Source organism: Meriones unguiculatus, chromosome 18 (genome assembly GCF_030254825.1).
Source record: "Meriones unguiculatus strain TT.TT164.6M chromosome 18, Bangor_MerUng_6.1, whole genome shotgun sequence".
Classification (NCBI taxonomy): Eukaryota; Metazoa; Chordata; class Mammalia; order Rodentia; family Muridae; genus Meriones; species Meriones unguiculatus.
In genome coordinates, this window is record NC_083365.1 from 5,380,810 (window position 1) to 5,399,249 (window position 18,440).

The following is an 18,440-nucleotide window of genomic DNA, read 5'->3' on the forward strand; positions in this document are numbered from 1 at the left end:
ATTAAGTAAGCACTAACATTTATGGTCCAATCTTTGAAGGTTGAGAAATTTCAGTCTTAATAGGAGTCCTGTTTGAAACTAAATTGTAAACTGCTGGATCAATTGAGATAAGTAGCTTTCTTCAATGCTCTCTTGGGAGCCAGCTTTGATGAAGAACAGCAAGTGAAGAAGCTGAGACTGAACAAGCAGGATGCTGGAACAGATGTGTCAGTGTCTTAACATACTCAAAGGATGATTCCTGTCAGGTTTGATCCAACATCCCTGCTGTCCAGTTCTTTATTTCTGAAATATATAACTTTTCATAAGCATTATACAGTTGGAGAATTGTAAATGTATGAGATGTTCAGAATGCAAAGATTGGTTAAGAATTGTTCTCTGCTCTTTGTATGAACAGAAGAAAGACATCTGTAAATCTTTATTCAAGCCAAATGAAAAGATGGCATGTATGTGTCATGGGAATTCTGTAGCCAACAGGAATTATTGGCTATGCATAGGCATCATGTCTCACTTAGGTTTAGAGCTATTCCACATAGAAGGATCAGCAACATAAGTTACTGTTATTATTGAATACACAATCATTATCACATTGAAATCAAAACAAGGTAGTATGAACCTAAATATCCTCTCTAGGCTCTTGGACACCTGTTGTATTGGGCCAAAAGCTACCTGTCTCCCAAGAGAAGGCCTCCTGTTAGAGAGACAAGCTGGTGCATTGAACAATAGAAAATGCATGCTTTAAGTAATCTTTATGTAAACATTTTGAATTTAGAGCTTAAGCATACCCTAGGCATCATGCATCTGTTTAGAGGTTTAGGGATGGGTTTTTATATATGTTCTGGCTATTTTTGTTCTATCCCCTTTTATATATAGAATGGGAAGTTATGCCTTTAAGGCCAAATTTATATAAAATACCTTTTACCTGTAAGCATACATTAGGCATCTTGTACCTGGGTTTTTACATCAGTTGTGGCTATTCTTTGGCTTATCCCTTTAGTGATATGGGACAGAGAGTTCTGCCTTTTAAACATATGGATTGTATTTAATTGCTGAGTAGTATTCCATTGTGTAAATGTACCACACTTTCTGTATCCATTCCTCTGTTGATAGTGATGGTGGGAACTAGAAAAGATCATCCTGAGTGAGGTAATCCAGAAGCAGAAAGACACATATGACATATATTCACTTATAATTGGATATTAGCCATATAATATAGGACAAACATACTAAAATCTATAGCCCTAAAGAAGCTAAACAATGAGGAGGACCCTAGGGAAGATACTTAATCTTCATTGAGAAGGGCAAACAGGATAGACATTGGAAGTAGGAGAAGACAAAGAACAGGACAGGAACCTTCCACAGTGGACCTCTGAAAGACTCTACCCACCAGGCTATAGAAGGAGATATTGAGAATTTTAGCCAAACTTTGGGCAGGATGCAGGAAAACTTATGGAAGAACAGGAAGATAGAATGACCTGGAATAGGACAGGAACTCCACAAGGAGAACAACAGAGCCAAAATATCTGGGCCCAGGGGGGGTGCAGAGACTGATACTCCAACTAAAGACCATGCATGGAGAGGACATAGAACTCCTGTTTAAAGGAAGATGATTGGATGCTCAGTTTCCAACTGGGCTCCCTAATAAGGGGTACAGGGTCTCCCTCTGACATCAACTTAGTGGCCTGGCTCTTTGTTCCCCTCCTCTTGGGGGGTGCAGCCTTGGCAGGCCACAGAGGAAGATGATGCAGCAAGTCTTGATAGGCTAGGGTCAGAGAGAAGGGAAGGAGGTCCTCCTTTATCTTGGGACTGATGGGATAAATTAAATAATGATGATTAGGTGCACAACAGACTTTATATGAATGAGGTTTATTAGATGGAGATGAAGAGAGAGAGGGAAGGGAGAGCAGGAAATGATGGGGGGAAATGGAGAGTGCTTCCACAGAGAAAGGGGAGAGGGCTGGAAGGCAAGAGGGCAAGAGAAGGCAGGAGGCCAAGAGCAAGAGAGAGACCATGTGGCAGATTTTTCTCTTTTCAGGAGCAAGGTAACCATGCCTTCCAGGTGTGGCCACCTGGCTGGTGACAGGATGACATCATAGGTTGCTAGGCAACCCAGAAGCAGGTTTCTAAATACTTAGGGAGACTAGAGAAAGGACATAGGGGGAGAAGAGTGAGGGTTGGTAAGACTGGGAGGAGATGAGGGAGGGGGCTGAAGTGGGGATACAAAGTGAATAAATTGTAATAAATACATGAATAAAATTTAGAAAGAACATATGAATTGTAATTTTTGAGTTTTGGACTTAACTAGACTGGCATGTACTTTGCCATCTGTAAGCCTCCTGTGTCTGTTTTGTATTCGCCATAACTGACATCTATCAAAATGTCTCACATTCAAGAAGAAAAGCCAGCCACCAGTAGCGTAACACCATAATTCAGTCAGCATTTAAGTTTTTGATGTGGGAGGCATGTAGTGTGCATGTTTCTCTCCCAGCCTAATTTCGGGTCTTTATGTTGACAAACAGAACATATATCTTAAGCCAACATGCCCTTTGGAACCAGTATGCTGGTGGAAGTCCCACTTTTTGAGGCAATTGGTTAGACCTTGGTAGAGCAGTGTAACATCTCTCCTTACAGAAACCTAAAATTGATGTGAATCAACTTACATAATAACCTAAAAGAAGTTTGTCATTTTGAGTCTTTGACTTTCTTTGCAAGGGGCTAACAGCAGCAGTTGCTGCCCTGGCTTTAATTATGTAAATTAAGTTGATCTGGAATTCAGAGATCTGCCTGTTTCTGCCTCCTTTGTGTCGGATTAAAGGCATATGCAGTCACCATCTTGGTCAAATATTTTATCTTAAATCCATTATCATTGTAATGTTGTGCCAGATTCGGGAGACCCCCAAAAGACCATCAGGAGTCATGTCAATTGAAAAACACAGGAGGATCTTTAGTTACCACTAGAGCTGGGATTCTCACAGACTCCAAGACGCTGGTATCCAACTGAGATCCCTGAGCTCAAGATTGAGGGTAATTTATAGATCCCAGTCTCTGGAGACTAGCAAACTTCTATTCATTGAAACACAAAAAGGGGATGTTGCATTTCAAAACAATTGGCTGTGGGAAGGCACCAAAACCACAAACAGTTCTTTCTGGCTTTCTATGTTCTCTCCTGTCCTGGGCAGGTAGGGGGTAGGGGACGTTTGGGCTTGGTTTTCAGTTGGAATGGAGTGTCTTGTGCTAGGGAAGAGGGGCAATCAGCACATTTTGTGGTAGCTCCAGGAACAAGACTATGTGACTTTTGTAAAGAGTTGGGGGACCATCTGGGCCAGTTTCTTGGCAACAGTATCTCAAGTGGGCAGATAGGAATGCAGCAAGGCCAGCTGCCCCCCACAGCTGGCCAGATATGTTTCAATATGCCTGGTTCATGCTTGTGCTTTTCAACTTTAATCCAGTAACCCAAAAACCTAATTCTTAATTCTTGGGTCTCTCAGTAATTCAAAGTCTTTAAAAAACTATCGAGCAAAGAAACAAGAAAATTTTAAGTTTTGGGCCAGTTGTGCTAATTTTGGTATAACAAGCAAAGCCCAGTTAATTAGGTTTTTGGAACTTATCTGTTGCTAAAGTATTGGTGGACCCTTCCCAGAAATTGCTTACAAGATTTTTGCAGCCAGAGAGCTTGAAATTTTAGCTGTTATCTATCTAGTTTTTACTAGAAAGAGTACCCTTTTTACTGTCTGAACTTATTATTTTGTCCATTAGCTTTTTCCCCATTTTCTCCTTAAAAACTTTCTTGGAGAAGGCATGGAGAAGAGCCATGAGTTGGCATCCAAACTCATGGTTATGACAACCAAAACAAAGCCAAAAGGGATCCAAACACCCTCTACCATGGCTTTTTACCATGGTTTTTTAAATTTTAGAAGTAGTTAAGGCCGAGCTCTGTCTAGAGGTCTGTCTGTCTCCTGGTTCTGTATTTGGCCTTCTGTAGCCATGGCTGTTGTTGTTCTGTGAGAGCAGCAGCAAGGAGCAAAGCTCCCTCCCCAGCTCCCCACCCCCGGAGTAGAAGGTAGGGGAAGCCAGTTTTGTTGAGTTTGCTCCATTTGTCTACTGGGGGTTCAGTAGGCTGTGTTTTGCTTGTGGGAGTGTTCAAGAGTCTCTCTTAAAGAGACAGAATTCAATTTGGGAGTTTTTAGATTTTACCTTTGGATTGTATGGCTGGGAGCTTATTTCCCTCTCCCCCAATTATATTAAAGTATGATTTAAAGGGTGTGTATGCTTAAATTCGTTGGGTGTTATCTGTTGTAAAGAAAAAAAGGTGTTGGGCTACATATAATTTATTATTAGCCCTAAAATTATCGTTTATTTATTATTTTTACCTATTATTAAGTATTTAATATTGTTTAATATTTAATAATATTATTCCTATTTATTTATTATTATTTGACCCTCTATTACAAATAATGAGACCCAAACACCTGTTAGATTTATAATTGCCATTGGCAGATATTTCACTTACACTGTCTCAATATCCTCACCATCCATCTCCCAGCCCCCATCCAATGCCATCCACTTTAATCCCTTCAACTGGGCTACTGTTCATCCATAATCCCATGGTACTTGTTTATATTCTTAATCTGAGCCTTTTCACATCATTATTGGAGTCCTTCCAATGTGTTGTTTTTCTCCAGGCTAACCCACACTTGTATCCTCCTTCTTTCTCTCTTCCAGTCCATCTGTCCTTCCCTTGATTCCAGGGAATTCTCCAAAGCCGAAGAACTTCAGCCACACCTACCCCATTCTGCTCTGCCAAGGTGTAGGTTGTTTATTCAACCAATCAGATATATCTTAGGCAGGTTTACAAAACAAAGACAGGTGTAACTGGTTCTTAAGAGCCAGTAATTAGCATTAGACCAACCTCCAACACTTCTGGAGATGGAAGGCCTAACCCCATGAAAAGCCAAAGTCTCAGTTTAAATAGCACAGGACAACTTGCTACCTTAATTTATATGCTTTTTTTTAATAAAGAAGAGCTTAATCAGCCAGATTTCTGAGAGAAATCGTTTAGGGATCTGTGTTTAGAAGTCTGAGCTGGTGAAAGATGAAGGGCAGATATGGAGGAATAAAGAACAGGACAGGAGTGGGGAAAAAAAGCAGAAACTTGATAGTGTTGAACTTCAGATTATTTTTGTTTTGTTTTGTCACTTTATCTATTGGCTTTGTCTAAGTAGAAAGTATGAATTTAGGCCAGGGGTGACTGTTTTTAAATTGATATTGAGCCCATTTCATAAGAGAAAACTGCATAAAAGTTGCACACCTGAGGTAGCTGAGGTACAAATTTTTGACATTTAATTTCAGGCGCTCCAAAACGGTGTCCCTGGACACAAAGAATGTAGAACCCATCACAGAGAACAGAGGAGTGCACACAATGGCGTTATTGCAGAAAAATTAATGATGGAAGGAGATGAGACATCCTGAAACAAAGTCACACACTGCAACCATTTGATCTTCTATAAATGTTTCAAATAGAGTTACTTGGTGATGGTGAAAACGCTCTTGTGTGGGACTTTAAAAAGTTAAAAAAGCTTTGCACAGAAAATAAAACTAATAACAGAATATAGATTCGTAAAATAAGATGAAAAAATTTTGATAGTATTTATATGACTGTGGCCATATAGAATTTAAAAAAAAATGAGATTCTAAATCAACACATGAATCAACAATAAGGGAACTATTGAAAATATCTCTCCAAGAGCTATAAATAGCATATAACTACAAAAAGCCTATTCTTCTCTAAGAGGTATAAGTAGCATATAACTACACAAAAATGTTTTCACACATTTTACATATAGGAAATGCATATCAAATCTATCTTTAGAATCATTCTCAATATGTCATGGTGGCTGTTTTAAAAATTAAACATCAAATACTGGAGGAAATAGGAACTCGTATATGTCTGCTTGGATTGTCAATTAGTTCAGTTATAGTAGGAATTGATACTTTCCTTATTAAAACCAAAGACAATTACTACAGGATCAAGCTGTGCTGCTCCTGGATATACACATAAACACCACAGACATCATACGGTAGAGTTGGCATACTTATATTCTAATAAAATAGTGAAGCCTTGAACCGAATGTCAGTGTCTATCTAGAATAGGGTGAATAACACTGGTGCCTTTTACATCTACTACTTAGATAGTAGATGGACCAAAGCCTGTTGTTTTTACAGTTATTGCAAACGGGTGATCACTACATTAGGTGAGTGCAACATCAACTACTACTTTCTTCTGTGATATGTAGACTGTAGAAAGAATCAAATATAAAGTTTACAAGGGAACTGTGATCAAGGAGGAAAGTGACCACTAAGAGGAAAGGAGAACAAGAGAGAGGATTAGAAAGATGCTTGAGACCAGCTCCAGCACACAGGGTGAAACAAGGTGGGTCACAGTGTTGGCGAGGACAAGCTGATGGCTGGTGTTTCTCTATACACATTTACTCTGAATCTTTTTTTTAAATCATTTTGTTTTATTTCTTTATATATCTTACAAGTAAATATATAGTAATATTTAAGACTTACACAGTGTTCTTACTGTAAGTGTTCTTTTTTTTAATTTTATTTATTTCTTATCAGTTACATTTTATTAACTCTGTATCCCAGCCGTGTCCCGATCCCTCATTCCCTCCCAGTCCCTCCCTCCCTCCCTCATCTCCACCGTGCCCCTTTCCAAGTCCACTGATAGGGGGGACCTCCTCCCCATTCATCTGACCCTGTTTTATCAGGTATCTTCAGGACTGGCTGCAAAGCCCTCCTCTGTGGCCTAACAGGACTGCTCCTCTCTTGGGGGGTGGGGAGGTCAAAGAGCCAGTCATTGAGTTCCTGTTAGAAATAGTCCCTGTTCCCCTCACTTTGGGAAACCAATTGGTTACTGAGCTACCAAAGGCTACGTCTGAGCAGAGGTTCTAAGTTATATCCATACATGGTCCTTGGTTGAATGTCAGTCTCAGAAAAGACCCTGTGCCCAGATATATTTGGTCCTTGTGGAGCTCCTATCCTTTCCCCATCAGACTAACTCCCCTTCTTTCTTATGATTCCCTGTACTCTGCCAAAGGTTTGGTCATGAGTCTTTGCATTGAAAACACTGCTACTTAGAGTCTTTCAGATGCGCTCAGTAGACTCCTGTCATACATTCAATGCACATTCCCTCTGTCTTTCTAAACGAGGATTGATCATCTTACCCCATGTCCGCTCTTTTGATTATCATTTTTAGGTGTATGGATTTCATTATGTTTATCATATCTCATAGGTCTATATAAGTGAGTATATACTGTGTTTGTCTTTCTCCTTCTGGGATATTTCACTCAGAATGATCCCACTATTTGCCTGCAAATTTCATGATTTCCTCCTTTTTGATTGCTGAGTAGTATTCCATTGTGTAAAAATACCACAATTTCTGTATCCATTCCTCCACTGATGGACATCTGGGTTGTTTCCAGGTTCTGGCTATTAAGAATAAAGCTGCTATAAATATGGTTGAGCAAGTATCCCTTTTGTGTACTTGAGAAAATTTTGGGTATATACCTAGCAGTGGTATAGCTGGGTCTTGAGGAAGCACTATTCCTAATTGTCTTAGAAAGCGCCAGATAGATTTCCAGAGTGGTTGTACCAGTTTACATTCCCACCAGCAGTGGAGGAGTGTTCCCCTTTCTCCACAACCTCTCCAGCATGTGTTGTCACTTGAGTTTTTCATCTTGGCCATTCTGATGGGTGTAAGGTGAAATCTCAGGGTCGTTTTGATTTGCATTTCCCTGATGGCTAATGAGGTTGAACATTTCTTTAAGTGTTTCTTTGCCATTCGATATTCCTCTATCGAAAATTCTCTGTTTAGCTCTGTTCCCCATTTTTTAGTTGGATTACTTGGCTTGCTGCTTTTCAGCGTCTTTAGTATATATTGGATATTAGTCCTCTGTCAGATAAAGGGTTAGTGAAGATTCTTTCCCAATCTGTAGGCAGTCGTTTTGTTTTGATGACGGTGTACTTTGCTTTACAGAAGCTTTTCAGTTTCATGAGGTCCCATTTATTGATTGTTGCTCTTAGAGCCTGTGCTGTTGGTGTTCTGTTCAGGAAGTTGTCTCCTGTGCCAATGAGTTCTAGGCTGTTCCCCACTTTTTCTTCTAACAGATTTAGAGTATCTGGTTTTATGTTGAGGTCTTTGATCCACGTGGACTTTAGTTTTCTGCAGGGTGATAAATATAGATATATTTTCATTTTTCTGCATGTGGACATCCAGTTGTACCAGCACCATTTGTTGAAGATGCTGTCTTTATTCCATTGAATGGTTTTGGCTTCTTTGTCAAAAATCCAGTATTCATAGGTGTGTGGGTTTATTTCTGGGTCTTCTATGCAGTTCCATTGATCCTCCTTTCTGTTTTTATGCCAATACCATGCAGTTTTTATTACTATTGCTCTGTAGTACAACTTGAGATCGGGGAAGGAGATACCTCCAGATGATCTGTTGTTGTATAGGATTGTTTTGGAGATTCTGGGTTATTTGTTTCTCCATATGAAGCTGAGAATCTTCTTTTTCAAGGTCTGTAAAGAACTGAGTTGGTATTTTGATGGGAATTGCATTGAATCTGTAGATTGCTTTTGGCAGGATGGCCATTTTCACAATGTTAATCCTACCAATCCATGAGCATGGGAGATCTTTCCATCTTCTGATATCTTCTTCAGTTTCTTTCTTCAGAGACTTCAAGTTTTTCTCAAACAGGTCTTTCACTTGCTTGGTTAGTGTCACCCCAAGGTAATTTATGTTACTAGTGGCTATTGTGAAGGGTGTTGTTTCCCTAATTTTTTTCTCAGCCCTTTTGTCTTTGGTATACAGGAGGACTTCTGATTTTTTTTTTTAGTTGATTTTGTATCCTGCCACTTTGCTGAAGGTGTTTATCAGCTGGAGGAGTTCTCTGGAATACAAGGCACATATCTAAACATAGCAAAGGCAATATACATCAAGCCTATAGCCAACATCAAACTCAATGTAGAGAAACTTCAATCAATCCCACTGAAATCAGGGACAATTCAAGGCTGAGTACTGCTTTCAATGTGTCCCATAAATTTGGGTATGTTGTGCCTTCATTTTCATTGAATACTAGGAAGTCTTTAATTTCTGTCTTTATTTCTTCCTTAACCCAGCTGTCATTGAGTAACAAGTTGTTCAGTTTCCATCTGTGTGTCGGCTTTTTGTTATTTCTGTTGTTGTTGAGGTCCAGCTTTAGTCCATGGTGGTCAGATAGAATACAGGGATTATTTCAATCTTTTTGTATCTGTTGAGGCTTGCTTTATGACCAACTATATGGTCTATTTTGGAGAAGATTCCATGCGGTGCTGAAAAGAAGGTATACTCTTTTGAGTTTGGATGAAAAGATCTGTAGACGTCTATTAGGTCCATTTGATTTAGGGTCTCTGTAAGTGTTTTTATTTCCCTATTTGTTTTCTGTCTAGTTGATCTGTCCCTTGGTGAGAGTGGAGTGTTGAAGTCTCCCACTATTAGGGTATTAGGATCAATGAGTGATTTAAGCTTTAATATTGTTTCATTTACGAATGTAGGTGCTCTTGTATTTGGGGCATAGATATTCAAGATTGTGATGTCCTCTTGGTGGATTTTTCCTTTGATGAGAATATAGTGGCCCTCCTTATCTTTTTTGATTAACTTGGGTTGAAAGTCTATTTTATTAGATATTAGGATGGCTACTCCAGCTTGTTTTCTGGTACCATTTGCTTGAAAAACATTTTTCCAGCCCTTTACTCTGAGGTAGTGCTTATCTTTGTTGCATAGGTGTGTTTCTTGTATGCAACAGAATGTTGGATCCTGTTTCTGCAACCATTCTGATAGTCTGTGTCTTTTTATTGGGGAGTTGAGTCCGTTGATGTTGATAGAGACTAGTGACCAACAATTGTTACTTATTTTAGATGTGGGGTTGGTGGTGTCACTGAGTTTCATTGCTTGTATTCTTTTGGGTTTTTTGTTGTGTAGTTATCTATTTCCTCTGTTTCCTTAGATGTAGTTGTTTTCTTTGGTTTGGAGTTTCCCTTCTAGTAACTTCTGTAGAGCTGGGTTACTATGTAGATATTGTTTAAATTTGGTTTTGTCTTGGAATATTTTGTTTTCTCCATCTATGTTGATTGAAAGTTTTGCTGGGTATAGTAGTCTGGGTTGGAATCTGTGGTCCCTTAAGGTCTGCATGATTTCTTTCCAGGCCCCTCTGGCTTTCATAGTTTCTGTTGAGAAGTCTGGTGTGATTCTGATAGGTCTACCTTCATATGTTACTTGGCCTTTTTCCCTTGCTGCTTTTAGAATTTTTTTCTTTGTTCTGTAGGTTCAGTGTTTTGACTATGATGTGATGTGAAGAATTTCTTTTCTGGTCTAGTCTACTTGGTGTTCTGTAGGCCTTTTGTATGTTTAGGGCCATCTCCTTCTTTAAGTTGGGAAAGTTTTCTTCTATAATTTTCTTGAAAATATTTTCTGGACCTTTGAGCCTGATGTCTTCTTTTTCTTCCACTCCTATTATTCTTAGGTTTTGTCTTTCCATGGTGTCCTTGATTTCTTGGATGTTTTGTGTTTGGAACTTTTCTGATTTTATTTTTTCTTTGAGAGATGTGTCAATTTCCACAAGTGTATCTTCAGCTCTTGAGATTCTTTCTTCCATCTCTTATATTCTGTTGGTGATGCTTACCTTTGTAGTTCCTGATCTTTTCTCTCTGTTCTTCAGCTCCTGGTTTTTCTCTATTTGTTTTTTCTTTATTGATTCTAATTCTGTTTTCATGTCTTGCACTATTTCCTTCATCTGTTTGAATGTGGAGTCCTGCTTTTCAATGACAGCTTCTATTTTTTGTCTGTTTCCTCTCTATGTATCAATAATTGTGCCTCTACTTCTTTGGGTATAATTGCCTGTATTTCTATGAGAGCTTTGTTTACTTCTTCTTTATTTGCCTTCATTTGTGTGGACATTTCTTTGAGAGCTTTGTGTATTTCTTCTTTGTTTGCCTCAAATTTCGTGGTCATTTCTCTGAGAGCACAATTTGTTTCCTCTTGGTTAGTCTTGATTTATTTGGCTATTTCTCTGAGGGCTTTGTTCATTTCATCTTTATGGGCCTCTAATAGCTGGAGAAACATAGTTTTGAGGTCGTTTTCTTGTATATCTAGTGAATTGAAGTGTCCATTGTTTTTTGGGGTTGCTGGTGAGGTCATTATGTCCTGATTTTTGTTGGGAGCGTTTTTATGTCTGCCTCTAGCCATCTGGTTATTTATAATCCTCACTGTTTGTTCCTCGAGATTGTAGTTCGGGCTATGATCGTCTCTTTCTGTTTTCTGGACTGTTTTTTCAGGAAGATGAGAGAGGTTCTCTGGTTTGGGAGTATGCACTGTGGTTTCAGTTTTGCCTAAGTAAGGAATGTGACACTGGCACTATTCGCGTGCACTTTTAGCGGGCGCAGTGTGCATGTGCGGATTCTCTGACTATTGCAGTGGCCTGCAGGTCACTATTATGCAGTTCTGTCTAAGATCCAGGGATTGTTTGCCTGGATTACACTGGTGGACCCACAAGACAGAGGCTTCAACGTTGGGGTCGCTATCTCAAGAATCTCTATGATGCCCACACTAGGGGTGTGGGTGGCAGGGATCTCGTCTGGTTGCTTCTATGGAGAGGCCCTGGGTCTGTGGCACACTCTCCCTAGAAGGCTCACTCACTCTCTTGCAGGACCAGTTGGAATGCACAGGTGTTCCCCTTGCTCTCTACTCTCTGATTTGGTCCTGCTGTGGGAAATGTGCGGGTAGGCTAACAGTCAGCTCTGTGGCACTGTGGCTGCAGGACTCGGTGTCCACCTTTCCTGTGTGCTGCCTCTCTGTCCTTTCCCTCTGCCAGGAGGGGTTATGTTGACTGGTCCCGGGGTGGTGTGGGAAAGAGTTAGGTTGAGTGTTCTCAATCCCAGATCGGGGCCTAGATCTTTCTGCCAGAAGCAGCCTGGCGGTAGAACCTATATTTGCTGATCCCGAGAGAGTACTGGGTAGGTTTGAGCGTCCTCAGATCCAGAGCTTGGATTTCTCTGCTAGGGGCTGCTGGGTGAGCTGGAGAGAGGATGCTATGTCCTTGGCAGGCTTTCTCTCTGTCCTTCCCCTCTGACCTTCCCCTTCGCTAGGGCAAGCTTATGGAGATGCTCTCAGGGGAGTGCCAGAAGGGGTTGGGGCTTCTCAGTCCGATCCTGAGCCGGGGGTTTCTCTGCCAGGGGTCGGGGGGGGGGCGCTGGTGTTAGGACTTGGTGCTAGACCTTATTGCGCTAGACCCAGGAGAATCTCAGGACATATAGAATGACCACAGTCCCAGATCCCGAGCTGAAGTTTGTTTGCTAGTAGCAGCGGCAGGACTGGAGTTCCGGCACTGTGAAGCTGCTGTGTGCCTCTTTATCCTTCCGCTTCGCCACAGCAGCGTTTTGGCAGCGTTTGGGGGAGTGCCCAAAAGGATTGGGTTTTCTCAGCCCCGATCTCGGGTTGGGGTACAGACAATGTGGTCTGTGGCAGATTCTGCTGGACGCCTCCTGCCTCCTCCCAAGCGGGAGTAGGGATCTTGAGCTGGGTGCGCAGCTCTCTGCTAGCGGTGGAGCTCAGTTTTGATGGCGGCGGGTACCTGCAGTCAGTGAGACCTCCCAGGGAAAGACTGGGTGACCTGTGCTCAGTCTTGCAACTTTCCTTCCCCGTGGAGTTTTTTTGTGACTGGGACTCCCAGTCTCTGGCACCCTTGTGCCCACCAATCAGCCTGGGAAAGTGATCGGGACACGCAGGCTTTCGGGACCAGCCCGGAGACCCAAAGCCCGCGTTACCCGGGTTCTCTTCCAGGTTCTGGCTGGGCAGCCGAGAGTGGACACGGCCTATTCCCACGCCATGGGAGCCTCCCCCCACCTGGGAAACACGATCGCTGTTGTTTTAGGGACCAGAGTTCAGTCTCCTGGTGGCTGCACGGAGTGTGATGTCCCACTTCTCAGACACAGTGCTCTCTCCCGGCACCGCCATCTTGCCCCCCCCACTCTGAATCTTTTAGGCTGATAGCCTTGTTATTCTTTTTTTATCTTTTAAACAACACTTAGGCATGGTTTAATAAGTTGTATTTACATTTTGAGTTGAAAATATTGTATATTTTTCTTTTTTCACTTTTAATTAATTTTTATTATTGTTTATTATTATTAGTTACATTTTATTAACTCTGTATCCCACTGTATCCTGTTATTCTCTGTATACACTTTAACTCTTAAACTTCTAGGCTGACAGCCTTGCTATTTGGGGCTCTGTCCATGTATAGTTCAATTCTAGATGTACACTTTAACTCCATATATAGTTTGGGGTCACGGGTCATGAGAGCCTGTAAAGGAAAAGAGAGGAAGCAGGGAATTGAACACTGAACTTTCACATTCAGCGTCTGAACCTTAATCATTTGAGCTATCCAGGCCTTTTGGTTTCTGTGCCACCAAAACAGTTCTCTGGCTAAAACCTTTTATTGTTTAATAGCAGAGGGTCTTAATTAGGTAAGCCAGGTGGCTCTTTTAACTAAGAATACAAGCAGCTGTGAAGGTTTCCTGCTGTAAACACAAGGGGCTGTGAAAGGAAAAACCTTAGTTCCTTTTAACTTAGCAGTTTAGCAGTGAAGAGTGGTTTGCTGTAAGGTAAAGGCCGATAAAGCACTCTGGACTCATCATCACATACTAGACTTAATAAACTCTGAAGCATGGAAAAATGTAGACATTGGTAGACAAAGCAGGCAGAGTTTTATGACCCACACACACACACACATACACAAGGAGCTCCCAAAGACACCATTTACCCACATATATGTAAACATACAGATATAACTATACATGTATACAGTATATACAGAAATAAATGTACATATGTACAGTATATACAGATAATTACACAAACACATTTTTGGATGAAGCAAGTGGCTTCAAAAATGTTTAATTCTGTCTTGGGTTTTTAATACTCTCTAATACAAAGATTCTCTATGTATGAAAAAAAATTACATCATTCAAAAATAGATATATAAAAGGGGAGTTACAGTAGGACTATTGATCCTAATATCTAACCAGAGACTTTTGTTTAATTATAAGTTTAAAGCCAAGTCGTTTTTATCTATATTCTCACTATGAGTTCAAAGCACTTTTTATCTTCTTCTTATGTCAAATGTACGTTATGTGTTCAAAGCACTTTTTTGTCGAGGTTTTTCTGAGAAACAGATGTCTGTCTTGTCTTGCATAGCTAAACATTTATTATTTGTTTTTATATTCATATGGTCTTTCTCATCATAGTGTACACCTGGTCCTTATCCTTGTACTAAACCTAGAATCTCCTTGATTATTAATTTGTTTCACTATTTTTTTCATCTTGGTGTAAATCAAGCGCTTGACAAAGACAGATCCATGGAATGTTTTTTGCCACACTGCAAAAGGATTTTAAAATTACTTAAATGAAGTCAAAAATTCTGTAAAATTATCATCAGGGGTTATAAAATCATCAATTTGTTTAAACAGCACTATGGAGGTACATCTCCAAAACAATCGGCAGAAAATCTGCCCAACAGAGTGAAGGAATAAGCTGTTATGGTCTCTGCCATGCCTGACACATGAAACAAGCATGGAAAGGAAGCATAGTAACAATAAGCAGTCTCGAGGCAAAATCCTTGGGGCCTTGCCTACACTAGGGTACATTCATCACCCATGCAAAAACGAGCAGGCTTCCTCCAGGAAGCCCACTTGATTGCTTCTGCTAATCCAGAATGCAACTGCAGTTGCAATAATGTGATCAAAGTCCATTATACCCCTGCATGAAAAGTTCTCTTAATTATATCATTATCATGGACAATAAATATATGCTAATGAAATTAAATGAAAACAAAATAAAAAGGAACAATGAAACCATAGAAAAATAACCCAAAAAGGAGACATGCAGAGAGAGAGAAAAAGAGAAGTTCAGAGAAATTGCCTGAGTGACCATGTGAGAGGTGGAGAGCAAGAATAAAAATATAAAAGCAAAGTTTATAATATGCCAAGTTAGTAAATAAAATTGCTTAGAATTAAACTTGAATATCTGATAATTTGGGTTACTGCTTTGAAACTGCACTGGAACAATAATGCATGGCTGTTTTGAACATTTCTGTACCTTATCAATACTGAAATAACTGTAAGAAGAAAAAGTTTTATTGATAAATTGGTTAAGGTATCACAGAAAAACTCTTTTCTTTTTGATCACTGTACTATGGAAATATGCATCATGAAATTATTTAGCAACTGAATCAACTTACTACACATATCCTATAAAATGTGTGCACATAGGTTATATTTGGTGCATCAGAAAGAAGGCAGTGATCATTCTTTCCCTGGCTGAACTTGTTCTTGAACTTTGGTTCTGAAAGTTTGCCAACTAAACTTGCTTAGAAATTGGCCCCTGAAGATGACAACATGTTGCGTGATGCTCGTTGTTTTTACGTTAGGAAACCTGGGACAATCAAGCAGAGCGGCAAGGCACACGCTACTTATATCACAGTAGTTCCTGGGTTTTTTTGAGCTAAGAATTCCTTAAAAAAATCTTGATTTGACTGAAACCTGCATAAAATTGTTAGGGCAATTAACTTTACCTTCCAAGTCAAAATAATGAATTCACAAAGAATGTGGTAACAAATATCTAAAGGAAAATAAATGTTGTAGTACAGATGTTTTCAGATCCTTAAGTCGATTTCCTATGTTATTGCTAGAAGATTTAACAGTTGAAACTTTTTAGGTATAAAGTCTTAAAAGAGATTTTTGGTTGTTTGTTTATTCCTCAATAATTTTGGCTCACAGTAAGTACTTTAAAACTTTAAAGGATTAGATAAGTTAAAGTGAAACAGAGGCTCCATTAAAAAGTCTGTGAACATGTATCATTTGATAATTTTATAATTATTAGATTATAAATATTGTTGACAGAAATCCAGAATTGATTCAGTGAAATTCTAGAAGAATCATAGTTTGAGATTGTAGCTTTAAAAAACCATTGACTTTGTTACCCTCAAGTTATATCTCTTACTAGAGCCTATTATATTCCCTAAAACATGAGAAATTTATTTTTAATCATAGTTATTAACATCATTAAAGAATCAGTAATTAATGATAAATTGTATACTTTCTATGTTTGTTCACAATATGTGCAATATTTCAATTGGGTTTATTCAATTAATAAAAATTAGGAACATAGTATCATGACTAGACTCTGACATCAAGGCCTTATGTACTCATAGACCCAATTGTATTAAATTCTGTTAAGTAATTTGACCTTTTTGCACTATTTACCACAACTAAAATAAATGGATAATGGTAGTCTATGTAGCATAATATTTCCTGTAGTCTAAACGAGTTTATTCAGAGTAATACCAGTTTCACTAACATCATGAACATTATGAAATATGCTAAATACCTTTATGAGATTAGTCTCAACTACTGAAATATATATATTCAATTAAATTTTTATAACCACATACTGTAATTTAATATCAAGTTTGAGAGAAAAAAACAATTATAAAAGACTTTTAAATACATATACACAAAAATTTTCTGAAATAAGAAAGTCTAATTATTGTATTTAATTTCTCCATATTTTAGGGCCATTGACTATGAACCCCTGGAATCACACAAGTGAGGCTGACTTCATGCTGATGGGACTGACAGACTCCAGGGAGATCCAGCTGGTCCTCTCTGTGCTGTTTCTCCTGATATACCTGGTCACTGTGCTGGGGAACATTAGCATGATACTGATCATCCATCTAGATGCCCAGCTTCACACTCCAATGTATTTCTTCCTTACCCACCTGTCATTCCTTGACCTCAGCTACTCCACCACCATCACACCTAAAACCTTACAGAATCTGCTGACTTCATTCAAGAACATTTCTTTCATGGGGTGCTTCGTCCAATTGTACTTTTTTGTCCTCTTGGCAGCTGCTGAGTGCTTTATCCTCTTGTCAATGGCCTATGACCGCTATGTAGCTATCTGTGACCCCCTACAGTATCCAGTTATTATGTCCGCAAGACGCTCCCATGCTCTCATCACTGTGTCCTATTTGATTGGAGCTATGGATTCTTCTGTCACTGTCTTTTGCTTAAGCACACTGAATTTCTGCAACTCCAAGGTAATTCATCATTTCTTTTGTGACACATTCCCAATTTTAGCCCTGTCCTGCAGTGATACCTATGATGCTGAAGCTACTATATTCATCTTAGCTGGTTCTACTCTTCTTCTATCCCTTATCACAATATCCTCATCCTATGTGTTCATTCTCTCTACAATTTTGAAGATAAATTCTTCTTCAGGTAAGCAAAAAGCCTTCTCCACTTGTGCTTCACATCTTATGGGAGTTACTGTGTTTTATGGTACTATGATCTTCACTTACTTGAAACCAAGTACTTCCTACTCCTTGGGAAAGGACCAAGTGGCTTCTGTGTTCTATACCATTGTGATCCCCATGCTGAACCCACTCATTTATAGTCTCAGAAACAAAGAAGTGAAAAGGGCTGTAATTAGGGTTGTGAAGAAATGGGAGGGCCTCCAGAAATTAAAATAATATCGCTGCTAAATATTTAAATTCCTTTTACTGAAGTCTTCTTCACCTTCTCTGTATGAACCTGACAAGCCTGTTTCTTCTTTCCAATTGTGTGGAGCTCCCCTTATGAAAATGTACATTGAGCATTTCTCAGAATATGACATTAAAAGTCTGTGTCATAATTAGAGATCATGACTAGGATATTAAACCCATGCTCCAAATATTTGTGTTTATCATGGTAAATAGCATGCAATGTTAAAAATATATTTGTAATTCTTATGCTTACATAGCATTTAATATATTATAAATTATCATATATTTGTGGTAGGAAGGAAACAATTTTGACACACAAATAATTTGAAAAGTCATTGTCTTTATAATACTAACTAGTTCACTATGTGTCCTACCTGTACCAAGTGAGTGAAAATTTAAGCCTTATTTTCCTCAGTTGGACAGAATAAATAGTAAGTCTGCTTTAATGTGATAATAAAATAGATATAACACAGTGAAGAAAATGAAAAACTAAACTGCATTTTATAATTTAAAGACATTGCTAAAATTTATGCATAATATTTCTGAAGAATAGTCACAGTTATTTAACAAATTTGTCAGTTAATTTAATCACAAGCAAATTTTTGGAAAGAAATAAATTCAATAGTTTTAGATTTGTGTTGTTATTAAAGTAAGATTAAATGATAGAAAAATGGCATATTTTGGAGACAATATGGAAAATATTTAGTTATTAAGGAAAAGAAACACAAATTGTTATCATATATGACCATGTTCTTCTCAATCAATAGTTTCATTGTACATCTGTATATGTATGACAAAAAAAAA

The 18,440-nt window shown here is 38.9% G+C and overlaps 1 protein-coding gene across 1 annotated transcript; it reads left to right on the plus strand.

The window, feature by feature from the left end:
- Window positions 1–16,676: 16,676 nt before the first annotated feature.
- Window positions 16,677–17,624, plus strand: LOC110541371 (olfactory receptor 8H1-like). The gene has a single exon (XM_021628128.2). The coding sequence runs from the start codon at window positions 16,677–16,679 to the stop codon at window positions 17,622–17,624; it is 948 nt and encodes a 315-aa protein (XP_021483803.1).
- Window positions 17,625–18,440: the final 816 nt, after the last annotated feature.